The following is a 12498-nucleotide window of genomic DNA, read 5'->3' on the forward strand; positions in this document are numbered from 1 at the left end:
GTTTGGGCTGATGGTTTCGGCACGCTGGGCTATCAGAGCACTGGTGCCCACGGCTGCTGTCGGTGCTGGGAACACGCCCGGGGTTTGTGCTGTTTCCCAAGGGACAACTGGCACTTCCCACCCTCCCTCTGCTCTTTCATCCCGAGCTGGAGCCCCCACTGCCTTGGGCTGCCCCGAGGAGCTTTGTGGGGGGCAGAGCAGATGCAAGAGGGTGGGATGTGTTGTGACCTCCTCTCCCCAGGGCAGAGCTGGAGGAAGTTGAGGACACACGGGATACACGATGGACATGGAATCTTTTCAGGCTCAAGATCACCAGGTGATTTTCACCCTCTGTACACACAGGCTTAATTTGGTCCTCTCTGCACAAATCAAACCCCCATTAAAAACAAGACTGCAAATATCCTTCCAGTACCTGGAGGAGATTGGTACTGCTTAACTGAAGAGTGACCACCACATCTTTCATAGGCACATTTTATTTACCACACAAGCAGCTGCTTTGCTGTTCAGGTTTTGGCTTATACAGTGCATTAAATTGAGAATTCAGTCCTAAAAAGGTCTATTTTTGAGAAACCAGAGCCATGACTCGCCGTTCTATGGTTTGCTGATGGAGAACATGGCACTGATGTTTGCACAAGCTCTCTTTGGGGCAGTCTGAGCCTGCCTTGAGGGGAATTTTGTCATCAATGCTCTTGTAAGATCAGGCACTGTGTACTTCATCACTGGGTAAAGAAAACATGGTGATTTCAGACCCATTTCCAAATCCTGAGTGGGTAATTTAAACTACTGTGGGTTATTACTCTCCATGAAAGCTGCAGGAATATTTAGCTAAAATATTTATTTTCAGATTTCTAACAGGCCATATGAAGTTTGTGGCTGCCCCACGCTGATGAGCTGCTATGGAAAAGATTCTCCACCCACTGAATCCATCCTGCTGAGGGACTCAGGGCAATAATTACCCTGGCAAGGAGTGAGAGGGGGAACACGCCCCTGTCAAATCCTTGCAGGAAGAGAACACAAGCACAGGCCAAGGAACGACCCCAGCTCAGCTCAGTGGGGCAGCACACAGCAGAAACAGCATTTCCACTCCCAGAGCCAGGCACCAGGAAGAAATCCTTCCCACACACACAGGCGAACACAAGGACTCCTTGCAAAGCCCGACTGACGTATTTCAGTGTCAGAACAATCAGTGTTTCCCCTCCCCTGCTCTCTGGGATGGAAGGTGTTTGCTCTGCCGCGCCCCCCTCCTGCAGCAGCCGGGGCAGGGCAGCCGAGTCCTGCCGGCCCTGCCGGAGAACAAACAGGACAGGGCAGGAGCAAACAGTCCCTCTCCCCGCCACCGAGCGCAATTCCTGCCCTTAAGCACCGCACTTCCCTCTGGAAGGTGGAGAATTACGTCCTCGAGAAGCTTTTGCATGTTTAAACAGATGGTGGCTCAATGATTTTACTTCTAAATAAGCCAATTAGTCTCTCTACTTACTGAAGCTGATAGGATCGTCTTCTTCTAACATTTACTTTAAAAGATATGATTTCTATAACAAACAGCTCCCATCTTTTGTTGTTTTTCTTTGCTGTTTGCACAGTGGCAATGAGCAAGCAGGTAACTTCCCACAAGTGATGGCAGTGTTACATCCTCTGAAACCAACAGCTGAAGTTATGGGGTATTTTTTACACACAAAAAAATTGACAGGAATCAAAAGCTTTTTAAAAAGACTTGATAAAATTAACAGTCCTGATTCCCCAGGTACAGAGCAAGGGCAGAGTCCTGCCAGCCCCATGGAGCTTTAGGGGAATAAACATCTATTCCTATTGCACAGTCACAAAACTTTACTTCTGCCTTCTCTTTTGTCACTCCTGAATTATCTGTATGAAACAACGAAGAGAGATCGTTTTTCAAGCCCACCATTTCTTTCTTAAGACACAGTGTAAGGGAGAGCAAAAGGATTTTTTTTTCATGGAGGGCATTTAATAACTTAGTGGACAAGCTGCTTACACTGATGACACACTTTCACAGGGAAGTGCAACGATGTTTCTGAAAAGGCAGACGTGGTTGTTCCTCAGCACACAGATGGTTTACACGCACCAGGAGGTAAAGGCTTATTTGGCCACAGATGATGCAACTCAGGTAGAATTTGCTTCTTTCTCCACGTCATCATCGTCGTCAACAACCTGAAATCAAATCCAGCAGTGGTTTAGGTAAACAGTTTAAACTCTCAGCCCCGTAGGATTTATTACATCAAACCCTGCTGGGCCCGAGCAGAACAGCAGTTATCCCACAGCCTGAACAACAACAGGCACCTGAAGGAGGTGAGAAAAACCTGCAATCCAAAATGCCACTGGAAACGTGCCTGAAATAACAGGAACTGGTCAAGCTTCCACAAAAGCCACGAGAACAATCACTGCAGGTATCAGATATTTCATGAGAAAGCAAAAGGATCTGCGTTTCAGGGCACAGAAGCTCGTTGCTTTTTATCAGATCAAGTCAGCAAAGCACAGGGGTAGCAGAAAACAGTGCTCAGATCTGGGCTCCTCGGTAGAAGAGGGACACGGGCATGTTGGAGAGAGTCCAGCAAGGGACCACCTCCCTCAGGCTGCTGCCAGCACCATCAGCAGCTCTGCCATGAGGCACAGGCTGCTCAGGGGCAGCCTGGCACCCTCCAGCACCGGTCCTTGGCTGCCACGCTGCTCACCAGCCAGGCATCCCAGCTCGGGGGCTTGCACAGGATCCTGCAGTGTTCCACAGCCTTGGCCAAGATACAGCTCCTGACTTGGAAATCAACATCTCTGCATCCAGTTCTTTCCCCTGAACTGCCAACCTGTGCAGGCTGGAAAGGCACCAAACCCTCCTTTCCAACTGAACAGAAAACAGCTCTGCCCCCTCCCTACCCACCTGTTCCACGCCTTCCACCTCGGGGATGTAGAACTGCAGCATGTTCTGGATCCCGTTCTTCAGGGTGATGATGGAGCTGGGACAGCTGGTGCACGAGCCCTGCAGCTTCAGCTGCACAATCCCATCCTCAAAGCCTTTATAAATCACATCTCCACCGTCCTCCTGCACCGTCGGCCTGGTGGGACACGAGACTCCATTTACAGCAAGAACACATGAAATATGGACCCTCCCTGAAACCTTCAGTAAAGCCAGATCTGTAAACACTCAAAATACAGAGTAACTCTTTCTCTACAACCACCTGGTTCAAGTTTCCAACAGCTCCTACTTTGCTGGACTCTCTCATGTTGACAAAACCTATTTTTCCCTAGGACGTTGAGCAAAATATTTTTGCAATGAAAGCGGCGGTGTGTGAAGGAATCACTGACATTTTAGGGGAGAGGGTAAATAAACACCTTGGAGCAGAGTTGGTCCAGCCTGCACAGACACACTGGGCTGCCCTCAGGCCCTCCCCACGTGCAGTAACTGCCTCAGTCACTGCCAACACAGCTGGGGTGTGTCCTGCCGTGGGGTGCCTGTGCAGCTGTCACCTGTGATAAGAAGTCCTGAAGTCCTTCCATAAATAAATATGCAGTTCTCCATAATTTACTGGGGACAGAAAATAGCTGCAACTTTCAGAGCTTAATCCTGCTCAGGGGTGAAGGAGCCAGCCCTGATAAGCTCCCCCCAGTGCCATTAGCATTTCTGCAGCCTGCTCTCCCTCTGCCAGCCACAAATGCCCAGCACTGTAGCTGGGTCCCCATAGCAACATTTTTCCAGACCAAGCTAAAACCATCAAGTTACTCCAACAGAAGCTCTTTATACTGATTTCCAAAATAACTCTTTGAGAACTACAGTCCTAAGAGAAAAATCCGTGAACCTGACACATTTATTAACTCTCCACAGCAAATTGTCTCCGTTCCAGAAAGCCAAAGATCACGATTAAAAATTCCATTTTTCTTATTTGAATTAACTTTAACACACTACAGGACCTTTCAGATGGACATTCCCTCCGTCCTGCACCTTCTGACAACATCTATGCATGTATTTTTGATTGACTGAACAATAAATGCTCTGTGTGTACCCTGGTTTATATATACCCTCTGTAAACTACCCTGCTATGAAATGAAGGCAGATGCATCACTGCTGATATTCTCAGCAGCAGCTTCTTGGTCCACCAAGGGGTACAGGGGGGAAGGAAATTAAAGAAAGAAAAAGGTAGAAAAGGCAGAAATTTGGGCAGAAATTCTGTGCCTGTTGCAAGAGGGCACTGGGAGCTCAGGGAGCTGAACCAACCAGGCACCCAGCACGGGCAGGGTCCCCTGGGTGTTCCTGTCACAGCTTTCCACAACATTATCCTGCTCCCAACACTCGGTACTTGGTGTGTTTGGGACAAAAGTTCCAGCTCTCTTCTATTTTTCTTCCTCATTCAGGGAAATTAATCAGCATGTGTCAGCTCTGAGAAAACTGAATTTTTAGGTTAAGTGATATCACTTTAAATGCAGCATCTAAGAAAAAAATGGAAAGGCCCAAGTTCATCATCATTTCCACGATTTTGACCCAAGTTCCTGGTTCCTGCACTCAGCCAACAAGGTTTCCTGTTTACCTTATCCTTGTATCCAGCAGTTCCTTAATCATCAGCACAACTTCATCATCTTCTTCTGAAGCAGCTTGGGGAAAGAGAGATGTGCAAGTCAGAACCTTGAGAGAGTTCCAGGAGGATTGCTACCCCTGGATATCCATGGATTCCAGTAGGATGGTAAATAACACTGGATATCCATGGATTCCAGTAGGATAGCTAACCCTAGATATCCATGGATTCCAGTGGGATGCTACCCCTGGATATCCATGGATTCCAGTAGGATGGTAAATAACCCTGGATATCCATGGATTCTGGTAGGATAGTAACCCTGGATATCCATGGATTCCAGTAGGATGGTAAATAACCCTGGATATCCATGGATTCCAGTAGGATGCTACCCCTGGATATCCATGGATTCCGGTAGGATGCTACCCCTGGATATCCATGGATTCCGGTAGGATGCTACCCCTGGATATCCATGGATTCTGGTAGGATGCTACCCCTGGATATCCATGGATTCCAGTGGGATGCTACCCCTGGATATCCATGGATTCCAGTAGGATGGTAAATAACCCTGGATATCCATGGATTCCAGTAGGATGCTACCCCTGGATATCCATGAATTTCAGTAGGATGCTACCCCTGGATATCCATGGATTCTGGTAGGGTGCTACCCCTGGATATCCATGGATTCTGGTAGAATGCTTCCCCTGGATATCCACAGTGGCAGAATGAAAGCATAAAAAGTGCATAAAAGCACTGCTGAGATGCCTGAAACCAAAAGGCAGAAATCTTAATTCAGAGTATCTTTTCCTGCATTATCCTTATTTGCATCCCAGGCTTTTGCTGGCAAAACCCAGGACTGGTTCAGAGTTCTCAACAGGCAAAGGCCTTGGCAGAGAGCAGCAACTCCACCTTTTAAAGGAAGCAACAACTAACATTCCATAGGGATGCAGGGGTCAAGGCAGGGTCCTCGGAAGGAAGGTTTTAGCAAGCTAAAAAATTCAGCAGGAGAATTATCCACATGTCCGGGTTTAGCAGCTCTGGATGCAATTCTAAGCTCAGTGTTAGACTCACAGAAGCATTTCTGAGAACCTTTTTAATAAAATAAGGACTATGTTAATAGTAAAATTAAATTCAGACATAACAGAGCAGAAAAGAATTCAATTGTCATCATTTTCCTTAAAACACTGAAAAAAATTTTAAGTTGGTAAGCTGCAAATGGAGAAAATAAAAGGCAGAACACTACCCTTGAGTTAAACTGGTAAGTTTAGGCTGCTAATTCCACTGGACAGGGTTTAAATTTAGATTTAAATTCTCTTGCTGGCTCTTCTGAGGCTCCTCTGCATGTCACAGAAGCTACACCCAAAGGCAGACCCCGGCCTCTTCCTGAAGGTTCATTTACCTGTATCTGTCCTGGGTGCCTCATCAGTGACTACAGGCAAGCCAGAGGCAAAGAAATCCATGATAGCTGCATAAATATCTGGTTTCAGTAAGTTCCAATCCAGGTCTTCACTCTCCTAGGGGAATGAAAAGGAAAAAAAAAAAAAAGGAAGAATAAAAGAAAGAACGAATACCTGCCCCCTAAGAGTAATAAATTACACAGATAAATTACAATAAATTACATTACAGATACCCTCATGGACTCCCATGTTTGACAGATGGATTTGATTTCACGGTTTTGTCAAGCCCAGCTTTGCCAAAGAAGTTTAGTAAGAATTGTTGACTTATCACAGTCAACAAAACAGCTCTCCTGTTTGCAAGCCAAGTGCTATTACAATATTAGCTAAAAAGGTGTGAAAGTCTCCTAAATACGTTATTTGACAGATGTTTTTACCAAACTGTTTCAGAGGCTCAGGATTATCAAATCATCACTCCCTGAATGGCCCTGTGTTCTTCACACAGGTGCTGTGTAACTCCTTATCTCTCTGCCACGAGCTCCACACCTTGGGCAAACACCACAAGGTTCCCATCCTGCTCCTGTGTCCCCAGCAAACATTCCCCAGGTCAGCCAGCCCAGGGTCTGGCTGGATCTGCCCCGGGGCCCTTTTCAGACAGCTCAGCTGAGCCTCTGCTCTGCTTACCTTGGTGATCGTGATGAAGTCCGGCCCAAAGAAAACACTTTTCACTCCTTCAATCCTGAATAACTGCCTGTTCAGGGAACAACAACAACAAGAACGTGGCAAAAATGCACCCACGCTTCAGGCAAACTCAAGGTTTATACAGCCTGTCCCACAAGTTCTAGAATACACTTCTAGACAAAAATAAGCATGAAACCCAGAGCCTTTAAGAAGAACTGCAGTTACCTCACCCACAGCTTAGGTGTAATTCATCTACAGAAAAAATAAAAAAAAAAAAATTAAAACCAGGATGCACTTGGAGGTAAACACAGCACAAGGCAGTAAGAGGGTTTTTTGCACGTATGGGGGGAAAAAAGGTATGATATTCTCCTGAAAGACTGCAAAGCATCAAAAATGCAATAAATGAAGGAATTGAAAATCTTATCACAAAAGTACATGTGATGGAAAAGGACAAAAGAGAGTTCACAATATCCACTTGAAAGAATTTCTACACATGGAACAGTTGCACTGGGTGTTTACAGCACTTTGAAGTCACTTTCAATTGTGCAAGTGCACCAAACCATCTGAGAACCTGCACAATACCCACCCCCAAGCTGCCACGATACTCATTCCAGCACGTAAATAATCTCTGATTAAAATGTCTATTTGCAAATACATGACAACAAACAGCCACTTTCTGGCAGTCAGTGGCATTCTGCAACCTGATGCACTTTGGCAAAGTGAGATCCTCCAGCTTCAGCCCTCTGCTAACACGTGCTGATGTCCTCAGGAACCTTTCCCATTGGATTTATGATTTTAAGTCATGAGCTTTGCTCACAAAGCTCCTCTTTGCTCCCAAACAGCCCTGCAAGAGACAGAGCTGCAGCTCCTGGAGGGAAAGCCTCGTCCAGCAGCTCCTGCTCCTGCCCACCACCCTTCCAATCTACAAAGAATTTGTACTCCCAGGACCTGTCACAGGTCCAGTCCAAAAGAGGGGGCAAACCTGGCCTTCCTTGAAGTGAAGCATAAACCCTCTGAAGCTCAGGGCAGCCCCAACACCTGCCAAGGGCAGCTACTGCATTTATTCCATGGTAATTTGGAACTGTTTGCTGCCTGTTTCCCAGTTCTGAAAAGTTCCACGATTTCCAAGTAACTCCCTGAATTCAGAGTGTTCTGATGGGAATGAATTTGGGGGCCAGAGGTCTCGCTGGTGATGCAGCAACTGCTCACAGACACTGATTTATAACACCTTCCAGTGCAGCTGCATAAACCAGCCCATGGTTCTGCCATGCCAGAGCTGTGGGGAGGACGGACACGCAGAGAACTTCAGCAACACCAACCCCCAGCTTTAATCTTCAGCAGCATTAAAAACTCCAATCCCACCAAGCTGCTTCTGAAGGGGAGCACAGAATGATCAGAGGTCGTGCTTCAAAGCACCAGCTGCAGACACAAACCCATCGTGGTGTGCTCAGCAATACCTTGCTAAAGGTGAGCAAAACGCTGCAGCTGGCGTGGAAAACTCCATTGTCCTCGACTCCAGCACTTCCCTCCCTGGAATGAACTTCAGGCTGTTTGGATTTGGTGTGTCCTGAGTCTGAATAAACATGCCCCTCGCTGGAAATACAAGAACAAGAGGAGAAAAATAACATCAGCAAACCCACGGAGCTCCAGTGAAAAGCAGAGTCCTGATGGATCTCGTTTTCCAGCACTATAAAGAAGAAAACTCAGTGTAACAAGAGCGACGGTGAAGCAGACCCTGCTCAGATTTTCCACAGGGTGAAAAATTACTGTGAGCCTTCACTTACCCTCCAAAAACTGAACTGAACAAGCAATTTACAATAACCTATTTACAATTCACTAGCAAAGTTCTTTTAAAGATACATTTTTACCGAAGTTCCTTTCTCAGCTGGGTCTGTCTCACTGGAAGACTGTAAAAAACCCTGATTTTAACTAAAATTTAATACTCCACATTTAATGGTGTACATTTAATAGTATTTTCCTGTAGATATGTCCAGCAGCACGTGCCTGATGTCCCACTGAAGCTGAACATCAGTTAGGGACAGTCACTCTCTCATCTTCTAATTCTTCTTCCAACTCCCTGCACACCCAGTAACACAGTGAGATACAAACACGCAGGAAAGAAAAAAAAGTGCCCTTGAAACCAAAAAATCTGTAGGAGCTAATATTTATAAATTATACTTAAGAAACAAGCCCACATAAATTTAAAAACCATGCACTAGGAAGGATTTAAAGCAGTAAAAAAGCTGACATTTTCATTTTTCTGAGTGACTCCCTGGTATTGGAGACTTCTGCCTGAGCAGACTCATTTAAATAACGTTTCCATCTGTGACTAATTCCATGCAACAGCACCTGCACAATCTTTCAGTCTCTAAATTCCTCAGGCAGCTGCAAAACCACAGTGCTTTCTGTGGCACAAGTTTCACAAGTTCATTATATTTTTCTTCCTTTCCCGAGCTTTGCAGCCTACCAAAAAAATGGCAGGTACACCAAGCTCATCCTCCAACCTGAACATTTACACCAATCAATTCTGTTCATTTTTAACTGGTTCATCTGTTCATTCTTGCTCACCTGCACGATGCCACACTGCAGGTGCCAGAGCTGGTTTCTTTGGCAGGAGCTGGTGGAAGGGCTGTCGGGCTGTCCAGTTAGGATCCTTGAACAGCATCTGACAGAACCTAGAGGAAAACAGCTTTGCTAAGGATTTCCAGATCACACTGAGAGGGTATTTCAGGTGCTTGTAGCAACCCCAGGACTCGGCAGGACACACCTGCCTCAAACCTCTCAGGTAATGCAGCAGGTTTGCAGGCTGGATCACAGAACAGCCCTTTTGTCCCTTTTCAGTGCTCCCTCTCTAACAAAACAGACAGAACTCTCTGATTTTAGCCACCAAAAAATTTAAACCTACACTCCTTCAGCCACTAAAACCAGGCGGATTGCCTTACTTACCTATCACAGAAGAGGATAATCACCCAGAGGAGGCCTCTGCTATTTCTTTGAACAGTCCTGAGCACCTGAAAATCTCCCTGGGACTAAAAACCTAATTTTCAGAAGATTCCAGATAGCTGAGATCAATCCAACCACAAGCACCCAGGAATTTACTCCTGTGCTCTGTGGGTTTAGCTGGTCACACCCAAGGGTCTCAGACACGTAGAGAAGAGTCTACATGACCCTTAAAAGATACAAGACAGGCTAAAAAGGTCACTCAGTGACACCCAGGTGTCTGAGAGCAAACAATGTCAGAAAATGAAACCAGAACCCCCCTCGTGTCACAGATGAATTACTACATACTGAGGATCAATCATTGCCTGGTTTCTCTCCTCCTCATCAGGCACAGACGAGGGGAAAGCAGGTAAACTACATAAATATCACCTGCAGGGGCTACTGTTAGGGGAGGCTGTTCTCTTGGGGCTCATAAACCCCAACACGAGCACTGCAAGAGGCCCAGATTCCTCAAACAAGGCACAGGGAAGGAGCTCTGCCTCGTGACATGAACATCCCTGCTGCAAGTGAGGGAGATAGGAACACAGAAAAGGTCTAAATCGTGTTATTTGCTTATCTGTGCGCTCTTTAAAGCAGGTAGAGACCGCAACAGGGCATGTGAGGAAGATCCCTCAAGAGAAAAGTTCTCTTTTCTCCCTTTAGCTTTGGGCAGTAATGATTATATCCCATTTTAGAGCTCAGCACAGGGCAGCTGTGCCCAGCACTGCAGGGTCCCATGAATTCATTCCCCCATATTGCTTGATCTTTAGCAACTTGGGAGGAATTCCGCCTTATTTCACGGCCGGAAGGATACAGATGTGAGGGGGTTAAATGCTCTTCACTGCGTGGTCCTGAGCACACGCGGGGGGTGCGGAATTACTCCTTCTGCCATGGTCCTGAGCGAGTGTGTGGGGAATTACCCCTCACTGCAGGGTCCTGAGCGGCTGTGTGTGGAATTACCCCTCACTGCGGGGTCCTCAGCGAGTGTGTGTGGAATTACCCCTCACTGGAGGGTCCTGAGGTGGGGAAGGGCCCCTCAGTCACGGCTCCCCCCGGGCCTCAAGGCTGAGCCCCCTCAGGGGAAGGCCCTCAGCACCCAACTAACTAGATAGAGGGAACTAACGCCTTGCTGCTGGAAAGGGGCTAAGGGAGGGAGAAAGAGTCCCTTCCTGCCCGTCTGGAGGAAAAGGAACAAACTTCACCGCCCGGCTGGGGCGGGGAAGGGAAGGGGAAGAGCGAGGAGCGCCCGGCGCGGCCCCCGGGGGGTCGCGGTGCCGCTCGCTGCGACACGGCCGCCCCCTTCCCGTCCCGCGAGAGGGGACCCCTCCGGCAAAAAAAAGCTCGGTGAGAGAGCCGTGCCGGGGCAGCGGGAGCCGCGGCGGAGCCCCGCGGGCAGCACCTACCGCCGGGCCGGCCCCGCCGCCGCGCTCAGCCGCCGCACCGCCGCCATCTTGGCGCCCTCCGGCCGCGCCCGCCATGGCCCGGCAGCCGCGGCGCCCCCTGGCGGCCCCGGCGGCAATGGCGGTCCCTGAGGGGCCGGGGCAGGGCCGGGACCCCGCGGATGGCGTTTGGGGGGGAAAGGGACGCGAGCTCATCGAGCCCCGCCGCTCCCCCAGCACTGCCACGGCCACCCGAACCCGCGTCCCCAAGTGCCACGTCCACACGCGTATTAAATCCTCCCCGGCATGGGGACTGCACCCCGCCCTGGGCAGCTGACCGCCCTTTCCGTGAAGGAGTTTTCCCAATGTCCAACCTGGCTCTCTCCGGGCACATCTTGAGGCCATTTCGTCTTCTCCTGTTCCTTGTTCCCTGGGAGCAGAGCCCGACCCCCCCGGCTCCCCCTCCTGTCAGGGAGTTGCAGAGAGTGAGAAGGTCCCCCCTGAGCCTCCTCCTGTCCAGGCTGAGCCCCCCCAGCTCCCTCAGCTGCTCCTCCCAGAACTTGTGCTCCAGCCCCTTCCCCAGCCTCGTTGCCCTTCTCTGGACACGCTGCAGCCCCTCAACATCCTCCCCAAACCGAGGGCCCAGAGCTGGGCACGGCACTCGAGGGGTGGCCTCCCCAGTGCCCAGTCCAGGGGCACAATCCCTGCCCTGCTCCTGCTGCCACCCTGTTCCTGAGCCAGGCCGGGATCCATCGGCCTCTCGCCCCCCTGGGCACCCCTGGCTCACGTTCAGCTGCTGTCAGTCAGTGCCCCCAGGTCCCTTTCTGTCCCCCCACTCTGTCCCCAGCCCGGGGGCTGCCGGGGGTTGTTGTGGCCAAAGGGCAGGACCCGGCCCTTGGCCTGGTTGAACCTCATCCCCTTGGAATCAGCCCATGGATCCAGCCTGTCCAGGTCCCTCTGCAGAGCCCTCCAGCAGATCAACACTCCCCAAAACTTGGTGTAATCTGCAAATTTGTTTATGTCCCCCCTGAGCCTCCTTTTCTCCAGTCAAATTTAGCCCAGTAACACTGCAGAGAGGGTGGCTGCAGAAAAGTTCTCTGAACAAACTCTCAGCCTTTATTTCAGCCATTCCTCACCGGATCCGCTGTACCTTGGCGGGAGCTGCACTCCCAGCACACACGTTCTCCTGGCCCTTGCCAAAACCTTTTCCTGGCTCCTGTTATTCCTCCCTCCATGCACAGCTTGGCTCGGACGTGGCCACGGAGCATTCCCCTCCCAGCTGCTCTCTGGGATGGGTTCATTGGGCACCTCTTCTCCTGCAGCAGCAGCTCCGGGCCTTGCACGGAGGGCTCCATTGCTCTGGGCTGCAAATTTCACAGCTATTTGTAGTTATTTTCTTTCCTGAGCACTAGAGGCTACCCAAAACGTTCAACAAACTCAACCTCGAACGTGGCTTTTTCAGGGGAACACTAAATTACAGACAACGTTAATGGAGAATGCTGTTAATGTGCACACATGGATGCATGTTCAAGAGGGGAGAAAATTAAAAAAGGA

The 12498-nt window shown here is 49.2% G+C and overlaps 1 protein-coding gene across 2 annotated transcripts; it reads right to left on the bottom strand.

Moving 5' to 3' along the window:
- Positions 1–455: 455 nt before the first annotated feature.
- Positions 456–11353, bottom strand: NFU1 (NFU1 iron-sulfur cluster scaffold). Of its 2 annotated transcripts, none has more exons than XM_050334435.1 (8): positions 11319–11353; positions 9155–9261; positions 8044–8179; positions 6590–6656; positions 5911–6025; positions 4530–4593; positions 2888–3062; positions 456–2166 (listed from the first exon to the last, which is right to left on the bottom strand). In XM_050334435.1, the coding sequence occupies exons 1-8, from the start codon at positions 11336–11338 to the stop codon at positions 2119–2121; spliced, it is 732 nt and encodes a 243-aa protein (XP_050190392.1). In that variant the 5' UTR covers positions 11339–11353; the 3' UTR covers positions 456–2118. The 2 variants fall into 2 exon arrangements, with proteins under 2 accessions (XP_050190392.1, XP_050190391.1); XM_050334434.1 differs by lacking the exon at positions 11319–11353 and adding an exon at positions 10969–11043.
- Between the last annotated feature and the right edge of the window lie 1145 nt (positions 11354–12498).

This window comes from Myiozetetes cayanensis, unplaced genomic scaffold (genome assembly GCF_022539395.1).
Source record: "Myiozetetes cayanensis isolate MyiCay16 unplaced genomic scaffold, myiCay2020 scf53, whole genome shotgun sequence".
NCBI classification, from domain to species: Eukaryota; Metazoa; Chordata; class Aves; order Passeriformes; family Tyrannidae; genus Myiozetetes; species Myiozetetes cayanensis.

What these genes read in the sequence shown, in the direction of transcription:
- NFU1 (XM_050334434.1), bottom strand. Translation starts at nt 11,015, where the DNA reads ATGGCGGCGGTGCGGCGGCTGAGCGCGGCGGCGGGGCCGGCCCGGCG. An exon ending in GGCACCCAGGACAGATACAG is followed by an intron (nt 4,594 to 5,910) that starts GTAAATGAACCT and finishes TCTTTCCCCAAG; the next exon opens with CTGCTTCAGAAGAAGATGAT. An exon ending in CTGCTGGATACAAGGATAAG is followed by an intron (nt 3,063 to 4,529) that starts GTAAACAGGAAA and finishes GTGTCCCACCAG; the next exon opens with GCCGACGGTGCAGGAGGACG.